We start from the raw sequence: 18,530 nt of genomic DNA on the forward strand, positions 1-18,530 counted from the left end.
TGTTTCTACAAAGTTTTGAAATTACAAAACAGATGTCGCTCTGTTTCTAACTGGAATATGTTTGTTCAAGGTTCAGAGGCTTGTTGATTTGAGAAGTAAGAAGAAATCTTGAGTGACACAGTGTTCGGCAGCAACAGGGTAAAGTGGTAAACTCCAGGAGAAGGACATAGGTGACTATTTATAATTCCCTGAAATGGGACCCTGAGCATGTGTTTCTGTCCGTCAGGCTGCTTCATCAGCCTGTGGACACACAGGCACTCACTTGCTTTCTGTTTCACTGCTCCACATCCTGTAATTCTGGACAGGACATTGGTGATTTTTTAAAGAGACTTTGGTGTGATAAAAGCTTACACCATCTTGGATCTTTCTTCTTTTGGGAGTCTCCTATTTTTTCTTTTTCACCCGATTGCTGTCTTGAACTTTCAGTGGTCCCTGTCCCCCCAACTCTGCTTCTCTTCCTTGGGCTATGCTATCTTCACCCACTGTGATCCTCCAGCCTTATGGACTGCCTGTCTACCCACAGACAACCACATGCTACCCTGGCATAGTTCAGGTAAACCCCTCTTTCCGGCGTTGTCCGTCATGTCAACATTGTAGCGTAACCAACCAGTGGTCTGACCCCGCAAGAAGTGACACTTGAGAAAACTCATTCATTGGAGCTATTGACATGACTCTCCGTATACCTCAATGTAATGGTGCTCATTTAGAAAGCCACATGCAACTCAGTTGTCGTGTATGAAACTCACATTTATTGCAATTTTATGTTGGTGACATCAACTCTCATGCTGTTGTGAGAGTCACGACATAGAATTTATGCCTAGTGTCTGTCTAGTCTTCTGTGAGAGCCCAAGTGTCCCTGACATGCCACTAATGCCACCGTACATCTGCTATCTCTACCTTGCCTCTCTGCTTCACACCAGCTGTATTTTTAGTCCAGAACAGATAATCACAGTGAGTTTATCTGGTTCTCTGTAATCAGCTTCACTTTAAGAGGTGCCTGTTGCACATACACACACTGAACAGATCTCCATCCGTACTTTATTAATACAAGTGGAAACAGTTGGGCAACCTGAAGCAACACAGATGCAGTTCAAAGCCAAAACAGAGGGGAACAACAACACTGGAATTTAAACTATTATGTTGTTGTTGTCGATGATGTCTATGTTATTGTCAGTTATACTGACAGAAACTTACCAGAAGCAGAATAGCACAGTCATAACACAAATCCTCTCCTTGTAGATTCTTTCAATATAAAAAGCTGCTGTCAGTGTTCCTGTTCAAAACAAGCCGTTAACTTCTCAGCGGATGATGAGTGTAAGCAAGCATTACGCAACACTTCGACAACAACCGCCGTCGCACGAAAGATTTCATGCAAATTATAATTCATTTGAAATCATAATTTATATTGTGTACCATTTATGCAGAAATGTAAATATAAATCATTTACTGTCCATTTGGGATCAGCTTCTTCACATTTGGCCACAGACTTTCTGATTTAGAAGTAAATATCTTTTGCATTAATTTGTCCATTTTTGGGTGGTTCTGTATGTGGTCGTTCTGTTCGGACAAACGACAGAATCCAGGAAGGAATGCTGTCCTGATACTTTCACATAAGAGATAAAATGTTATCTAGACGGCTGCATTAAATGCTGTTGTTGACGGTTGTGTGGAGGGTTAGTCTGAGCTGTATAAATCGCTCTCATGTATTCCATGAGGAGTGTCAACAGAGAATCCTAACGTCCCTTCATCACTATCTCGACACCTTTTCCTTAAAAGACAGCTAAAAGATGCAATGACAGACATTTATACAATCTCCGTTTGCTGCCTTCATCATCCTGAAGTGAGTGTCGGTGTTCCAGTCAGGACAACTCAATGAGTTAAACCAACCATAAATAAAGAAATTACTCTGACACACTTGAGTTTTGTGGCGCAGTCAAGGTACGAAACCTGTTGTGGTTAGCTGGAATCATGTAGACCACATGTACCACATTAGTGGTCAGCATATGTGTTCATGTCACAGCAGCTGTCCCTGCACGCACCTGGTGCAGAGCTGTAGACCTCTGACACTGAGGCGACAGCTGCTGAGGAAAAGAGCCAAATGGCTAGTTTTTTTCCTCACCAAAGGCTGTCAGGAAAGAGGCTTCATTCAGTCGCTAAAAGATGAGCTGAAAGATGAGTGACACCCAGGCCACACAGCTGTTGGATGCAGCCAGGTGTTGAAAGAGTCAACAATAGCCAAGGGGTGAGGATCATCTCACACCCAGTGTTTGGCCAGTGGTCATAATCCAATGGCAAAGAGGCACGGAAATGATGGAGGTATGTGAAGAGGGAGTGTCTAACAAGGTGACAGTCAGTTCTAAATGACCACAAATAGAGCGACTTCTTGTTCTTGCCTGCTCTGGTGATGATTTGGTTTGATTGGAGGGTGAGTTGCACTTATGGCAGGGGGTGGGAGGTCTGCAGCATTAAAACATGCAGCAGCTGATGCACAATAGAGCAGAGGGGGAGAGAGACAGAGCCGAGGTAAGAACATTCTTTGTTGAGTCCAGCATTGGTTGTATGTTATGCTTCTACTGGTGTTAAATGCATTGACAAAACAGATCTACTTTTTTTTTTTTTTTTAGTTCTTTGTTGTGTTTTTCTTACCAGTTAAATAGTAAAATGAAGAGAAAACTTTTGCTTGGTGTTTAGTGAGCACACTATGTTCACAATGTTGCAGGATGTGTGGATGAAAATTATAACTCATCCTTCCTTTCAAATGTCCACCTTTTGAGCAACATTTTCTTCAGACCATTTGAAGACATCAAGTTTAATACTTATTGGCCGCTGGAAGGAGCTATTTTAGCTAGACAATAAAAGGTTCGCTGCAGCACAGGGTGTTGTCACGTTTTGTTTTCCTTCTGTTTACCGCAGGATGGGTTTTCGTACTTGTCCAGCTGTTTTTGTAGTTAGTTCTATTGGATTCTTAAATGTTCATTATTTTCTTTTGCTCAGTGGATTGTTGTCCATAGACCTCCTTCTGTGGCTTAAATAACAACTCCGGGACCCTCATTCTTAAATGGTCAGCTCTCAAAACACACATGAGGAGTCACATGATGCTTGGCTTGATTTTGTTTACTCCACTCACATGTGATATGTCCATTCTATCTTAGGGGGCCCCAAGCCAGGAGGCCGGCCCCGGCACTGGTGACCCGGCACTACCTCAGGTCTATGCCCCCTCCTTCCCTCCGCCCGCTCCCGGTCAGCCAACATCTGCTGGCCGTCTGCCACCTCTGGACTTCGCAACTGCTCATGCCAACACTGAGTACTCTGAACACCCCCAGCTCCGAGTCTACCAGGGCCCCCAGCACGACGGGACAGAGACGCTGACCTCTGGCAGTACGGTAAGAACCTAAAATGACCAGGGTCACCGCCAAGAGTGAAGAAGCTTATATGTCTGTATCTCCTATGTGAGGAGCAGATAAGGTTGCTGCTATATTTAGAGCTCCTCCTCCGCTGTCCTGCCCATGTACGGGAATGTCTGACACCTGACAGAGGAGACAGCTGAAGGGGATCTGTTGTTGAAAATAAAAATCACTTCTGCATCCGTCTTGTGTCGTATTCAGGTTGTAATAAAACAGATCTCATTTCTGGTATGCAGGTCTTCAGCCATTGGAAAATGAAATCTTGTGGTTTTCTATGTTGACTCAGTAGCATCCTTTCAGTCATGTGGATGGCTGCTATGGCAGCACCTGCCTCTCTAAGCAAATAACTTTTTTGGATTGAAAGTTTAAAACACAATTTAAAGTTCAGTCTTTTTATCAGCATTTTTTCTCCGCATGTTATAGAAACAGTAAAGCGCAGAAAGTACAGTCAGTTTGTCTTTTGAAGTAAAAATTGGGACAGTACATTCTAGATGTGATCAGGCCAATCTTTATAAAAGATGTATTTTCTGAAAACACTCCATCTCTCAGGCATATCTGAGTTCTTGATGTTGAACTTCTGCACATCCTCAGTGATGTTTCTTGTGGCCACATGTATATATTCTATCACTAGAGACACACACGATCCTTGCTGGGGAAAGTTGAGACGTCGCCATGGAAGGGACGGTCAAGGCCGACCAGATGATCCCCTTTTCTCCCCCCCAGAAATATCATGCAGGTCCAAACTGAAATCTGCATCGTGACATGAAACCACCACAGACTCAAACCCTTTGTCCGTCTGTGTGTGAGCGTGCGCGCGTGTGTTGCCCCCCTCATCTCTCTGGTGTGTGTCTGAGTGAACGTCCATCCTCAACTTCTAATTATGCCCCTTGACACATGACCTTTAACCCCTGGCAGAAAAGCAGCACCTTGACCCCAGAATGACCCTTGTGAAGTTTCATATTAGCTTTCTGCGCACTTTCTTTGCTTTTTGTAATTGTATCTCTCCACTGATGCACTGAGGCCTCTGTCACTGTCTTGACGTGAGACTGCTAATAATTCTTTCTTCACACCAGCACATCCATAACCACTTTTTTTGCTTCCATTTTGACTTTTTTTTTTATGCTGAAGCTCGCTGTTTGACGACAACATGAAGTTTCTTGGTGACATTTCTTCTCTCGTAATGATTTGTTTTCTCTGAATCTAGCGCACATCTATGAGCCAGGACTAGCATCGTGGTGCATTGTGGGAAACTGAATGTTCCGGCTCACTGGTCCTTGAATTTGTAGTGCATGGAGCAAATATATAGTAAATACATTACTTAACTGTCTGGCGTCTAGAATATGGAAAAATATATATAAAATATCCATGACATTATGACCACCTGTAGTAGACCTTGGTTCTTGTGATGTGTAGTTAGCCACAGGAACTTGTCTGATGGATCATATCAGTGTGTGCAACCTTCCTTCATCTTTGAAGAGCTGTGGTTTTGATGGTTGTTTGGCTCATTGTTAATGCCATATGTTGAATCAGAGTGACACTAAAATGTTGATGACAGCTTATTTAGGTTCTGGCACTAAATAACTGGATCAAAACGTCTCAGGTAGAGACCCTATGCAGGCATGTTTTCGCAGAGCCTGACTAAAATGAAGACCCTGTCACGCCTCCTCACATTTGCTTGCGAAGGATCACTGGATGCTGAATGCTCTTTGGTTTGGATCACTTGACCTCGTGATGACCGTTGTCTAATGCCATGATGTGATGCGGTTTTACATCAACGGGTTGATATTTAAAATATTCACTGACCCCCATGTCTCTCTCTGTGTTCTCCGTGTTTGTCTTCCTGTTTCTCTTTCTCTATGTCAGGAAGACCCTCTAGCTCCTGTCAGCTCCGACTCTCAGTCTTTGAATGGTTCCGTGCCCTCCAGTGGTGGAGCCGGCAGTGGGAGTGAAGAGGAGGCCACGGGGAAGGCGCAGCCGAAACGTCTCCACGTGTCCAACATCCCCTTCCGCTTCAGAGACCCCGACCTCCGCCAGATGTTTGGGGTAAATGCCAAATATTCCTGCAAATAATCGGAATATATTCCAACACGTACTTATTTTCTTACAGCAATTTGGCAAAATCCTTGACGTAGAGATCATTTTCAACGAGAGGGGGTCTAAGGTGGGACTTTAAAAAGTGTGGTCGTATTTAAGGGAGCAGAATGTCTAAAACAACTAGTTCAATCACACAGGGCTTTGGGTTTGTCACCTTTGAGAGTGCAGCAGAGGCTGACAGAGCGCGGGAGAAACTGAATGGAACCATTGTGGAAGGAAGGAAGATTGAAGTGAGACATTCAGTGACAGTGCCGGTATAGTTTGAGTTATCAAACTTCTTATCATCTCATCTTGATCTCAGGTCAATAATGCCACTGCGAGGGTCGTCACCAAAAAGCCACAGTCAACGTTGGTAAATGGCGATATTACAGGTCAGCAGCCTTTGTTCCCCTCAAACCTTTACACTTTATCGGAATGTGATCTCACCAAACTTGTTTCTAATAGTTGCAATTGTTTTGTGTTGCTTTGACCCCGTGTTTTTTTTTTGTTTTTGTTTTTTTGCTGACTGATGTTCCGAGGTTGTGCTGGTGATTGATCGACCTTCAACTTTTTTCTTTGACATAGCCTCAGGTTGGAAGATCAATCCAGTGATGGGAGCAATGTACGCCCCTGAACTCTACACGGGTGAGTAAAATGAGTTTATAGCAACGTCACCCAAACGCTTGAATTGCTTCTCCTGTGTTCCTTTGCAGTTGCCAGTTTTCCCTATCCTGTAGCAGCACCAACTCTGGCCTACAGGGGCTCTGCCCTGAGAGGTCGAGGTCGAGCAGTTTACAACACAATTCGCTCTGCTGGAGCTACACCTGCGGCCGTGCCCGCCTATCCAGGGTACATCCTCCAACACCAAGACACATGACTGATGTTAATAAAGATTCTAACATCAATTCTATGCGCCTCTTCTTAGCGTGGTGTACCAGGATGGACTTTATGGAGCAGAAGTTTATGTGAGTAGCTGCGAGTAACTTTTAATCTTAGATACAAAATGGTTGTTTTGTATGTCTTAACGTTTGTCTCCTCTTCCAGGGAGGATATCCAGCTGCTTACAGAGTCGCTCAGTCTGCATCTGCAGCTGCTGCCACTTACAGTGACGGGTGTGTGCTTTCTCTTGGAGTGAATTGAGATCAAATGTGTTGTTCACTTCTGTTCAAAGTGGCTTGAAGACACTTGTTAGAGATACGATGAGCGAAGAGTCTGAATAAAAATGAATATTGTGGAGTGTACAGCTGCCTGATCCCGGACGTCCTTGGACCAAAGCAGTGACCATCGTGCTTTTGTCTGGACTGGCCATGGCCTCTGACAGTGAACCTGTCATATTGACAGAGATGTTTGTGGTTTTGGACAGATATGGAAGAGTGTATGCCACAGCTGCCGACCCCTACCACCACTCTGTGGGTCCGACAACAACATATGGTGTTGGAACTGTGGTAGGTTTTGTTTGAATGTCTGAATTTATTTCCCATGTGTCCACTTCTTACACTCCACATCTGTCATCAGGCCAGTTTGTACAGAGGAGGCTACAACCGCTTCACCCCGTACTGAGACGCCTGGCGAGTGTCGAGAGCTCTCTGCTGGCCTCTGGCTGATACATGGACGCTGCTGGACAGGTTGTGAGATCTTCAGAAATCTCCATGATGATAGCTCCTCCAGAGGCAGACTGAGCATGCTGAAGATGTACATACTGATCGCCCCTATTCCGGACACAGGTGGAGAACACAGGGGATGGCTAAGTGTATAGACCTTAACTTAAAGCCTTAAAGTAAGGGGTTTGTTTTATGCATTTGTAAAGGATTGTTTTGTGTGTCCATTGTGAAAATGTGATTTTTATGAACATTATGTCAGTATTTCACAATTCACGGGTCGAATTTCAGAGTGGACGGTACATGAGCGTGCGAGTGATCAAGTGTGTGTGCTGGACTCATCTCAAAGGCAGCTGTGACACTGCTTCAGCTCCTTCATCATAACCACTGCCTCAACCACTCCTTTGTTTATAAGCCAACTGTTTTTCATTAACAATCTACCTCTACTGACCGTGTTGCTGCCTTAACATGTAGTTATCTTCCGCAAAAGGATTGTGACCAGTCTGAAAAAGCGAGTCCTCCACTGATAAAGTGAATGGATGGAATACAGTAGAAATTAACCTTTAATGAAGTAGCAATAATATGTTGGGACTTGAAGCTGAGACTATCATTTTAAGAGATACTTGAGAATGAAGGCGAATTCAAGTGAACACGTTTCACAGAAGAAGCAATACTACGAGTGCTGGTAGGATTTAAATCATTACGTTCCAACAGGTAATGCTTTGCAGATGAGATGAACTATTTGAACAGGCAACATGTGTCCACCATAGCTCACAATCCTAGTTTTCTAGTTTACTGCCATCAACATTTGTTACCACTGGATGTTGCACTTTCTGCTGTGTTTACCTTTAAATAAACTTTTTTTCTTAGCTTCAACCTTCTAGGTTTTTAAAAACATTCTTATAATGTATATCTGACTTGCCTGTCCCCTGCTGTTACTTAATTTTCTTCTATTTAATTAAGTCTGTAACCTTTTCATTTTCCTGCATGCATCTCAGTAGCTTATCTTTGCTTGACTCACTCTTTTTTGCTACTTTAATAAACACCTTTCTTCTTGCTTCTGTCGCACAATCAAGTGATTTCCTGAGCTCAGGACTTGTTTAACTGGGAACATGGTGTCACAGGTGCCTTTGTCTTCACCATTTCACAATAACATGTTCAAACAGACTCAGATTTGTGCTTTTTAACGAATAAAACAAAACAATCACGATGCTTTTTTATGTTTATTATTTCAATCAAAAGATCATATTCACAATATTTACAAAAAGGCAATTACTCAACCTACACCAACAAAGATGAGGATGGGAAAGAGGAAAGGGGTGCAGCCGCCATACAATACTTACTAGAGATACTAGTCAACATAGGAGTGATGAGGGGAGATGATGGCAAAGCAGGACAGAAAGAAAGAGAAAGTGAAATGAAGACAGATGAGAGATCTGGGGGGATTAAAAGTGAAGTAGGAAGAGAGATGATGATGATTCAGCAGGGGGAGCACAAATACTGAAACAAGTTAGGCAACGGGAGAAATAAACATCAGAAATGACTGTCGTTAGTCGTCTGAGGTGAATTATCTACAACAAAAATCAAATTAAACAGAGCACACTGGAAAATGAAAGGAAAACATTGCATTATGGGAGCACATCAACACTGGCCACATCAGTTACTTTCAGTGGTAGAGTCAAAACAGGACGTCGTACGTTTGGCAACTTTGTAGAGTATAATAAAAGTTGCTTCACATGAGTAAAGAACCTGAATAGCTAGAAGAGAAATCTTGACACAGGACAAATGTGAAGGTCTTGCAGCGAATTTCATATATACTAATCAACAACCTGAAATTCTAACACGTTAAAACTGAAGGTTTGATTTTGGTTTATCTTTGAGTGACCGGGTCAAAAGATGTGGCTTTCTCACAAGTCACGTTCTCCGCTTGGGTGTCTGGGGCGGCAGCAAGGAGAATTGCTCTGATTTTCTCTCCGTGTGCTCCTGCAGTGCCGTGGTGAGCGGCTGAAGATGGTGAGTAGTGAGGGGAGGGAAAAGGACATGGGTTGGAGGTGAAAGAGAGAAGAAGACAAGTTGAGATAATCAAACACATATTCACATCAGCTTCACAGTGTTGACATCGCCATCCTGTTGCGGAAGCTATTCACTTGGTGATTTCATACAGAAACTGCTATTGACTCAAGCACCGTTGCATTTAAATAAAGCGCGTCGTCTCTGTATAAAAACCAGTCAGCAGCGCAGACCTTACAGTCATACATGGCTTAATGTGGTTTCCCCTAAATGGAGAGATGCCCTAGCAATGCTCTGTTGGATGACATCTTGGCCTACACAAAAATTATTTATCAATTGTACAAAAATATATACTCTTCAGATACACACGACTGTACAGCTGTAGCAGATCGATGTAGTCTCAAAATTCCAAATGTACTTCTATCAAGAATACTGTTCCAAATCCAAACATCAATAAGCAGAAACCTCTGCAGCAATTATAAGAATTTCATAATTGTCAAAGAAAAGTTGAATTTTCCCAATTGGTCCACACTTCTAGAAACAAAAGGGATCTCATGAAATAAAATATAAACTTTGGTTGATAATTTAGGGTGCTCCAAGTTCTGTAACATAGCAGTGGTTACTATGTGACAAAGACTCAGGTTGCTTCGCACCGATTATTAAAATAGCGCCACCATCTGTTTAAAAATTGTGAAAATGTTTCATTTGCCATCCTGGTGCAGCTCCTGAGCCTTCTGTTAGGCAGAGATGTTTGGCATTCCTGGTGTGCCACGCCCAATGGCACCACAGGTCACCAAACGCACTTGGAAAACTTCAGAATCCATCTTCCCGTCGAGCTCACGTTCCCTTACCAGCTGTGCGAACATCAGACAGGAGAGCCAGATGTTGCATACAAACCACTCGCCAGGATTCCTTCACGATGATGACAGCTTCAGCTCTCAGGACTCTCTTCAACTTGGACGCTGGCATTTTTCACAACTGGACCCTACTACTTCCAATGATGGAACTTCTTCTGTGTAGTGCAGGGACGGGATCTGCAGCCCCACTGCTCCTGTCCGCAGACGAAGGGACGGCAAAGTCTTTTGCAATGGTGACCAGGATTTCTTTCATGCCTTCGGCAATCGGGGATGAACAGCTAATTACTGCCGTCAGCGGGGAACTATCTCAAGGAAGCGGGGGGTTGAATGGATGGGAACAGCTGGTACAACCCAACGCTTGTTGAGCGAGGTGGCGCTTCTTCAGATAACCCCAGACTGAATCAGTTTTTAGTGGCAGACAGAATGTCGATAGACTTCTGATTTTCAGCATCAAAGACTTGAGGAGCTCCATATACTCTTTACAAGAAGCAAGGACCAACTCTTCCCGATGGTAAAGCTGTTGACTTGAGGAAGGAAAAGAACATAACAGAACACTGTTAGCTGTGACATCTGAAGGTGGTAATGGAGGGATCGGTGACGTCTGCTTGTGTGATCTTCAGGCCGTTTGGTGTGGAGATGGAGAGGAGTGATTGACAGCAAATCTCTCACTTTCTATCTAATGGCATTACGTTAACTGGCTGGTGTGTGATGGGTGAGCGTGTGAAGATCATTTCTTGTTGAACTCTGAAACTGCAAAATCGGTAGAATGAAGACTTTCTTCCTGCTGAACAATGTGTGAAACAGCTCCACTAGAACCTAACTTTCTACTCTGAACACCCCCATATCATGAGGTAGCCAATGCAACAGTGCTATTTTTACAATCTATCTTTGTAGGGTCCGAGGGAGCAAAGGTGACACCTAGGCCAGTAAGAAACTCCATGCAGGTCTCTAAACAAGGAAAGCCAAGGGTGGACTGCACATAGTCCACTGGCAAGTCAGGCCTAAACCTGTGAGGAAGGAAACAACAATTTAAGATTTGACTGGACTGAAAGATAGAAGATAAGAAATGTCTTACGTTTTGACTAAAGCACGCAGGGCAGCTATTCTTTCCCTCTCTACGAACTTGTCAATGAGGTATGAAGCCATTCGCGGGGCTGCAAGATAAAGCTTAAAGAAACGCCGATAGTTTCCCAACGCCCAGGCAGCACGCAGAGAAAGCGCGTGAGCCACACACTCATCTGCTCGCAGCTCCGGTGTCAAATACACCAACTCTGTGGTCACATCTGAAGGCCAGACATATGGACATAATTAAAATGTATACTGGAGTGTTCCAGCGATTATTTGAAAACAAACTGACCTGCTGAATTTTTCGTGAAGATGTAGTATATTATTCTATACGCTGTGAACTCTCCAATGTTCTCAGAGTGGTTGTCCTTATACAGGGCTTTCAGCTGCGTCTGGCACTGGTTGAACTCTTCATGGTCTCCCTGAGGCCAATAAACACTTGTTAAGTCTCAGCAGGAGCAGAGGACAAATGTATGATGAATCTGACAGAAGCATCACCTTTTCCAGAGCGATGCGTGCATGACACTCGTACACTTCGATTGTGAAGTCAGTACGAACTCCTTGGACCTTCACAAGAAGGCACATCAAGACAATTAATTCAAGGACGAAAAAATAAGATGCATTAAACTAACCGTCAGGTCCTGTCGTATAGACTTCATTTGTTCACAGGCATAAACGTAGTCCTGGTGACTTTTCCAATGGAGTTTGACAGCCTGCAAAGACTTTCTTAGAACCTGAAAAACAAAACAGAAGCAGTTCTGAGCATGACTTGGGGAAAAAAAATACATAAAAAAAAAAAATGAGAAAGATGGCAGATTAACACACATGGACAGGCCGCACAGTGGAGGGATCAGGGGCGCAGGTGAGTCTCAGATAAGGCTTCGTCAAGTCTTGACAGGTTCCAACAATAGGACAGTCCTCCCAATTGAGGCTCTCTTGAGTCCCATCTGGCAAATCCAGGTTATTGATGGTGAGGACCAATGGTTCTTGACGAAGCTGCTTTTGGAAGCGTGCGGCTCGACTCTGTTTTTTGGCCTCTTTGTTGGGATCATGGAAGTCCAAACCAGCATTTCCACCTTTTCTTTTCTTACCTGCAGGTGAGCTGGTATCTTCCATGTTCCTGGGACATAAAAAGTCAATGTATTAGACATCTCACCGCTTCAGTTGAAACGCAATTCATTTTTTATTACCGTCTCCCTCTGTTAGCTTTTCCTCTCCCTCGTCCTCCACCACGCCCCCTATCTCTGTCATTACCACGACCACGTTTTTGCGCACGCCTGGACAACGGCGGTCTGAGTTCGCTGGTGATGCTACTGTCCGACTGAGAGCCAGAGTCACTGAAAAAGGTGAAAAAGGTTCGAATGTAATGCAGTTACAGAAATGTGACACATTTTTGCCTGTTCATTTTCTCACCTGTGTCTGTGCCTCTGGTTGCTCCGGTCTTTTCTCCTGCTTTGTGTTGGGGATGGTGAACGGGAAGATGAGTGTGAGGAACTTGACGATGGACTCCTTTGCGAAAAGATGTTCCTGTAGTTTCCTAATCTGTGACCAAGCCCTCTGCCCCGAGACGCTGCAGCTGTGTTTCCACCACGGCTGACTGTCATCTCCATGGTCCTCTGAAAAGAGACTGCTTCCCAACGAGACGGCTTGGCCTTAAGACTGGGGAGAAAAATAAAAGCTTGAGTGAAGGTAAAAGCATGATGACATGAATGGAAACTTGTGGAACCTACTCTGGCAACGGTTCTTTGGTCCAATCAATTGTGTAAGCAGAACCATCCTTAAGTCGGTCCTGCAGGACTTCCTTTAGCACCTTCTCTGTGCAATCTTTGTCTTCTTCTGTCTCACATGCTGAGAAGCATCGCTGCACATATTCTTTCATAGCTTGAGGCCAATCCTGCGGTCTGTGCACCACAAGACACAAGTCTCAATAATTGCATTCAATATGTTCAGGATTTTGATCACTGCCAACCTTGTCTGAGCTGCACCAGAGGCAGTGTTGGAAGCAGAGGGGGCAGCATTATTGAGTCCTGCAGGCTGTTCCTCTGTTGGGAATGTGTCACTGGAAATTTGGGAACACTGAACCTGATGAGGTCTCTTGGCAATGTTGAACTTCACAGCGGCTGTTCCAGGTGCTTCTGCAAAAAAGTCAAGAGGGTTTTATAACACCTGGAAAAGATTTCTGAATTGTAAAAACCATAAAATTTTAGCTGTCAATTTTGTAATCATTAAAAAAAAAGAATAAATAAAAACAAAAAAATTACGTTTCATGCGGTGCCAAAGCTGCTGTCCTTGAGTCTGGTTTTTGTTCTGTTCCCCTCTTGCCGGACCTTGGACATATTGATTAGCTTGTGGCTGGGAGGAATTTTGTGCGTGTTGAAAATGATTCTGGCTCTGAAAAGCCTGGGCATAATTGGGTCGTCCTTGGGAATGATTGTATTGGACATGAATTTTGTTGGGATCCCCAGGGGGATACGTCATAGGTTTTTTGGAATTGTAAGCATTCGGTGAAGGGGGTGGAGGGTACTGGGTGGTGGGAGGAGGGGGGAGAGTTGCGGGAGGGGGTGGAGGGGGTTTATCTGGGCTCTGAGGAGGTTGAGAGGTAGAGGGGGTTGGAGGTTGAGAAGGGTAACTTAAAGACTGGTCATCTATTCCAGGCACTGGGGGAGGCTGCAAAGAGGAAAAAAAAAAATCATTCTACTTAATCCACACTAGAACGGACAAATTCCATCATACATGTGACCTACGCAACCATGTGTCTTGTTTAGGTATCCTTTATTAGTCCCACAGTTGGGAAATCTGAGCAAAATGAATAACACAATAACGTACCTGGCCACTGGAGGCTGGTGCTACAGGATAAGATCCTTGTGGTACAGCATACTGATTTGGTGGATATTGACCTCCATACTACAGAAACACCATGAAATCAGTTATTTCATTAAAATACATGCAACTCACATTGTATCGATAAATCAAAAGCGCACAGCTTGTATTGTCAGTGCATATTTAAAAATGTCTATACTCACAGATGGCATAGGGTAGTAGTAGTTATATGGGTATGTGTACCCTGGATACTGCTGCTGTTGCTGCTGGTACCACTGGTAGTATTGTTGCTGCTGCATGGTTGAACTTGTCACGGGAGGACGAAACTGACAAAACAAAAATTGCGATTTAATAGATTCCAAGGCACATTGTTCACTTAACAAAAAATAATGTTTACTCATGCTCAACTTAAGATTCCATGTTTTTGATAAAGACAGAACTCAGCACTGTCAAAATTCAGAACAGACCTCAGCAATTGACCCCTCCATGTGCTGGGGTTAGGGCAGGTCAATAAATCGATTTTTTTTTAATCAGGATTAAGATTATGTCTTCGACCAATTATGAAAACGTGATAATCGTCATGAAACGATTATTTAGCCCAAACGATGCCCTATGCCTCGTCCCCGTGAGACAGGGGTGATAAAATCAAGCGCTCCTTGTCATTCATCACGTTGCAGAGATGCAGGAAAAGTGCTCAAATATAGAAGTTTTATAATCAAACGAGTGACCTCATGAAAAATGACTAAAAAAAAAACTTGGAATGACAAATCACATCTTACAACATCAGAACCACAGAAAAATCTATGCATCCCAGTCATGTGCCTGCTCAATTCAAAATATTTTCTCGTCTCCACTGTTCTCCAAACACAGAACATGCAGATTGGATTTTCTGGAGAGAAATATTAAACATACATGATGAAAGTTAAATATATTATGTATATTTTACAGATAGCTTTGTGGTAGTTCATTGTACAATCCAGTCTGATTATTATATTTGCCAACCAGCCCTAGCTGGAGTGGTGCAGATTTTTGTTCCAACCAGCTAAGCACACACTTTTACCACTGAGGTTCCAGCTGAAACAAGCAGCAAAAGACTGACAATCAACCGATGATGATTTCTTCCAAACATTTCTTGGTTGGAACAAAAATCTGTTGCACTTCAACCCTTCGTGGAACTGATAACACACCCTTGCTTTAGAAAATGGCATTGTTAGCATATTAATTTTTGTTTCTTCTACATTGCTAAAAGTGATATTTAATGTTAACCAACACTTGTCCCACCAAGCGAAAAAAAAACAAAAACAATCACATTTGGAAATGTAATCTGTTCCACAAGTTTAGGGTAAATTAAGGTACAAATACCTTAAAAATGTTAATACAAGCATTGTTTCTGGGTATGTATATTGCACCCAATCTGCTCCTGACAGCACAATGAGATTTCCTAAACATTGCAGTTGGCAAGATCCTAAAATAAAGTTACACCAATGGTTATTTTTAAGCTGAACAAGAGGCAAAATGCAGCCACATTGACAAAGTCCACCACTGTCTTATAATACCAAAATGGTAAGTTTACTTATTAATATCATCTAAACAAAATGTACACATACGAACACTAAAGACATCTGAATTTTGCATCAAAGCCTATACATATGCTTTATTACATTAACAATTCATTAGTTAGAGCGAAAATGTATCTGGTACTGGTAGCAGTATTTTTAAACTACCCACATCACTATGGGCCACCATGCTAATGCAACTGCACATTGTGAGAGAACACATTTCAGAAGTGAATGTGAGAGGAGGCTGTTCTAATATATAACAAAAAAAAAACAGCTTCCATTTATTGTAAAAACTTCACTTCTCATCATTAAAGCAAAATCTATCCCTCAAACTACCACCAAGATATTAAAAAGGTAAACATTAAAGAGCAATAAGTATTTCGTGGTTGAGGATCAGCACATTTAAAAGACTGGATTTCAAAACAGAATGGGAAGAACTACAATACAAGGCATTTCACCTTAACCTATCTTGATCATCCTCCCCAGTCGCAGGTACCCTCTTCATGGCCTCATTTACTGCATCCATGAATCATTATTAGTCATCTTCGGCTTTTCACCTTTTGATATTCTCCATGCAACATGTTTGCATCACAATTCATTAAAATAATACCAAAGGCTTGAATAATTGACTTAATAACGTAAGCATAAATGAGTCAAATGTATTACCTCTGCCACCTGGTTAGCTTTGGCAGAGTTCTGACTTTTATTAATCGAAGCAAGGGCTTGTCTGGCTTTCTCCCACTCTGGGTTTTCATGTACTTTGCTGTCATCAGAAGTTCCATACAACCTGCAAGAAACAATTGAGTGTTATACAATTTTAGAACAAAGACTAGGTCTGCAACGTGTAATAGAAAAACGTAGGCGTCATTGGATGCACTTCATTACATTAGTATTTAGACACGCCTTTATCTGAGGCTTAACCAAGACTATTAGGGGTCCGGCCTGGATGGAAGGCATATATGTACGTAGTTGAAGCACAACTTGCTCTCCAAGCAGCTCAAATGCACAGGCCCAGTAAGATAAAGTCGTCAACGGCGTATTAACACAGCAACTAAAATTGTGTTACGACAACACTCAGCGGTTTAGGGATGTATATGTGTTTTCGACAATAGGCCATTTAGTGTCAGAAAGACCTACCAGTTCGTAGTTGGCGTTACTTGTTGTGTTGCGTTGGCCGCCATTTCGCCACACTACCGAGTTAGCTCAAGAAGCTAACGTCGGGTCAGGGAAACCAAGCTAACGTCGTTTGCTCCCAGTTGCTACAGATAATAGGAAGAAATCCGACACAGTACCTCTGTGAACAAGATAAACTAACAACCTACCGTTTACCTTATTTACTTAATATATCACATCAACACTTGATGATACCAAAGAAATAGGAAGTGAAATTTAGCAAAACCGCTTCCATCGCCGTGAGCCAACTTATCAAGACTGCTCCTACAAAATGGTAGCCTTCTGAATTGTGACACAAGGGGGTTGACCTCCGCTCGCTAAATATTACGTCACTAACCGGACGCGCATCCAATCAAATCTTAGTATTTCTTTTCAACTTGATTTCATTCGTTATTTTTTGTGTCAGTCAAGCGAACGAGGGCGGATCCATGTTGCGGATAGGGACGTCAGCGAAATCCGATAAATAAAAACAAAATGTATATTTGCATTGAATTAAAATCGCATTATGGCTGTTACTGAAAGATAACTTGTGTGCACTATGTTTAAGTGTTATTGTTTTCGTACAAAAGACACTTGAACAGAAAAAAAATTTTTTAGATTAGATTAGATTACATTACATACATAGCCTTTATTCTTTCCACAATGGGGAAATCCGACTTTTTACAACAGTAAACATAGGACTTAAAAGACAAACACTGGATATTTAAGATGTACATAAGGTAACAGTATACAGTTCCACACTTACCTGGTGTACAAGTGAACCAAAATAGCTGCTTCTACACATGAAGAAGAAAGTGCTCTAAGGGGATGTCGACTGTGTATGAAAATGACAAATATCTAATGTATTTCTGCTGTTAAAAATATCTAATGCAAAGAAGTGTGTTCTATGTAATCTGGTTAATTGCGTCATCACACATGTATGTGAAGTATTTGTGACAACACCTCACAAACAATGACTCACTGCACTGTGTTGTTATAATGAGTATCTGCCATGCGGGAAGCCATTTCTTTTTTTGACCTTTGCCAGGAAACAGGATGACCCTGTTCTATTTCTATTATTTAAGACCATCTTTTTAGTTGTGTGAAGCTAGTGATTCATAAGATCATGATTTTGATTCTCTCTACCGCCCTTAAAAATGAGAAGGGCTGAAAGGTGTCTGACCACATTGACTTCATTCCTACAATGAGACAACTGATTCTTGTGTTTCCAGTCAAGCCTGTCAGGAATTTCATCATTTATTTGTCTTCACTATTCATCATAATCATAATCCTAAACTTCCATCAATATTTGTTTATTCTTTCTAAAAATGCAGATATTAGTTTCTCTATTTACTGCCTGAGTTAGCGTTCAAGGGTTGATGGAAGTAGACAAGTAGTAGAGTTGTCAACGGGAACTACCAGAGATCCCAGGGAGGCATTTTAAAGTAGTGGTGAAGGCAAGTGATAAACATCATATTAAAAAAAAATCTAAATATAACATCTGCCAAAACTGACCTAGTTATTATTTTTGTGTTTTGTTTTAACCTATTTGGATTGCACAACGTATATATGGTAACCATACGGGATATAATGAGTTTTCAAGAATGTACTGTTCAATAATATACTGTTAAAATATGGCCATCAAGCCAACAGACACAGATTAAAGTAGCCAAAAGAAATGTCCTTAAATGCAGCATCGGCATCAAACCCATGAAATCCCATTTTCAATTATTACAAATGTCATCAACAGCGTCTTGGAGAAGAGCCACTGGTTGTCCACTTTGAAAAAGGTGGTATTGAAAAATCACAAGCATTTCAACAAGCATGCTCTTAAGGATATTAGTGGACAAACATGTCAGAGAACCACATAACAGCAGGAGGACCAGATGGTCTTCATTCTTGTTCAGGAACATCTCAGTGTGGAGCATGTCAAGTGTTTCTGAAACAGGGATTAAAATGCACCTGTTTGATATCTTGTATTGGGATCGATGG

General features: G+C 42.3%; 2 protein-coding genes across 5 annotated transcripts; one reads left to right on the forward strand and one right to left on the reverse strand.

Moving 5' to 3' along the window:
• The first annotated feature begins 267 nt into the window (after nucleotides 1-267).
• On the forward strand, nucleotides 268-8,210 carry rbfox1l (RNA binding fox-1 homolog 1, like). 2 transcript variants are annotated; one of them, XM_053887835.1, is made up of 12 exons: nucleotides 268-553; nucleotides 3,153-3,383; nucleotides 5,268-5,447; nucleotides 5,512-5,565; nucleotides 5,636-5,728; nucleotides 5,800-5,869; nucleotides 6,063-6,122; nucleotides 6,191-6,326; nucleotides 6,403-6,442; nucleotides 6,522-6,589; nucleotides 6,841-6,922; nucleotides 6,993-8,210. In XM_053887835.1, the coding sequence occupies exons 1-12, from the start codon at nucleotides 467-469 to the stop codon at nucleotides 7,035-7,037; spliced, it is 1,146 nt and encodes a 381-aa protein (XP_053743810.1). In that variant the 5' UTR covers nucleotides 268-466; the 3' UTR covers nucleotides 7,038-8,210. The 2 variants fall into 2 exon arrangements, with proteins under 2 accessions (XP_053743810.1, XP_053743811.1); XM_053887836.1 differs by lacking the exon at nucleotides 268-553 and adding an exon at nucleotides 2,517-2,523.
• A 69-nt stretch (nucleotides 8,211-8,279) lies between these two features.
• On the reverse strand, nucleotides 8,280-16,844 carry leng8 (leukocyte receptor cluster (LRC) member 8). Of its 3 annotated transcripts, XM_053887832.1 has the most exons (15): nucleotides 16,524-16,844; nucleotides 16,053-16,173; nucleotides 14,031-14,153; nucleotides 13,834-13,911; nucleotides 13,269-13,674; nucleotides 12,977-13,142; nucleotides 12,738-12,908; nucleotides 12,421-12,666; nucleotides 12,198-12,344; nucleotides 11,833-12,127; nucleotides 11,640-11,741; nucleotides 11,506-11,574; nucleotides 11,300-11,429; nucleotides 11,018-11,225; nucleotides 8,280-10,949 (listed from the first exon to the last, which is right to left on the reverse strand). In XM_053887832.1, the coding sequence occupies exons 1-15, from the start codon at nucleotides 16,565-16,567 to the stop codon at nucleotides 10,787-10,789; spliced, it is 2,469 nt and encodes an 822-aa protein (XP_053743807.1). In that variant the 5' UTR covers nucleotides 16,568-16,844; the 3' UTR covers nucleotides 8,280-10,786. The 3 variants fall into 3 exon arrangements, with proteins under 3 accessions (XP_053743807.1, XP_053743809.1, XP_053743808.1); XM_053887834.1 differs by lacking the exons at nucleotides 16,053-16,173; nucleotides 16,524-16,844 and adding an exon at nucleotides 15,845-16,029; XM_053887833.1 differs by lacking the exons at nucleotides 16,053-16,173; nucleotides 16,524-16,844 and adding an exon at nucleotides 15,190-15,708.
• Between the last annotated feature and the right edge of the window lie 1,686 nt (nucleotides 16,845-18,530).

The sequence above is a fragment of the Synchiropus splendidus genome, chromosome 15, assembly GCF_027744825.2.
Source record: "Synchiropus splendidus isolate RoL2022-P1 chromosome 15, RoL_Sspl_1.0, whole genome shotgun sequence".
Classification (NCBI taxonomy): Eukaryota; Metazoa; Chordata; class Actinopteri; order Syngnathiformes; family Callionymidae; genus Synchiropus; species Synchiropus splendidus.

Excerpts from the sequence above, each read along its gene's own strand:
- rbfox1l (XM_053887835.1), top strand. The coding sequence starts at position 467 with ATGCTATCTTCACCCACTGTGATCCTCCAGCCTTATGGACTGCCTGTC. Across the intron at positions 6,443-6,521 it reads TTTATGGAGCAGAAGTTTAT|GGAGGATATCCAGCTGCTTA; the intron begins GTGAGTAGCTGC and ends CTCCTCTTCCAG. Across the intron at positions 6,923-6,992 it reads CATATGGTGTTGGAACTGTG|GCCAGTTTGTACAGAGGAGG; the intron begins GTAGGTTTTGTT and ends ATCTGTCATCAG.
- leng8 (XM_053887832.1), bottom strand. The coding sequence starts at position 16,567 with ATGGCGGCCAACGCAACACAACAAGTAACGCCAACTACGAACTG. Across the intron at positions 12,345-12,420 it reads AACCAGAGGCACAGACACAG|TGACTCTGGCTCTCAGTCGG; the intron begins GTGAGAAAATGA and ends CACCTTTTTCAG. Across the intron at positions 11,575-11,639 it reads CTATACGACAGGACCTGACG|GTCCAAGGAGTTCGTACTGA; the intron begins GTTAGTTTAATG and ends CTTCTTGTGAAG.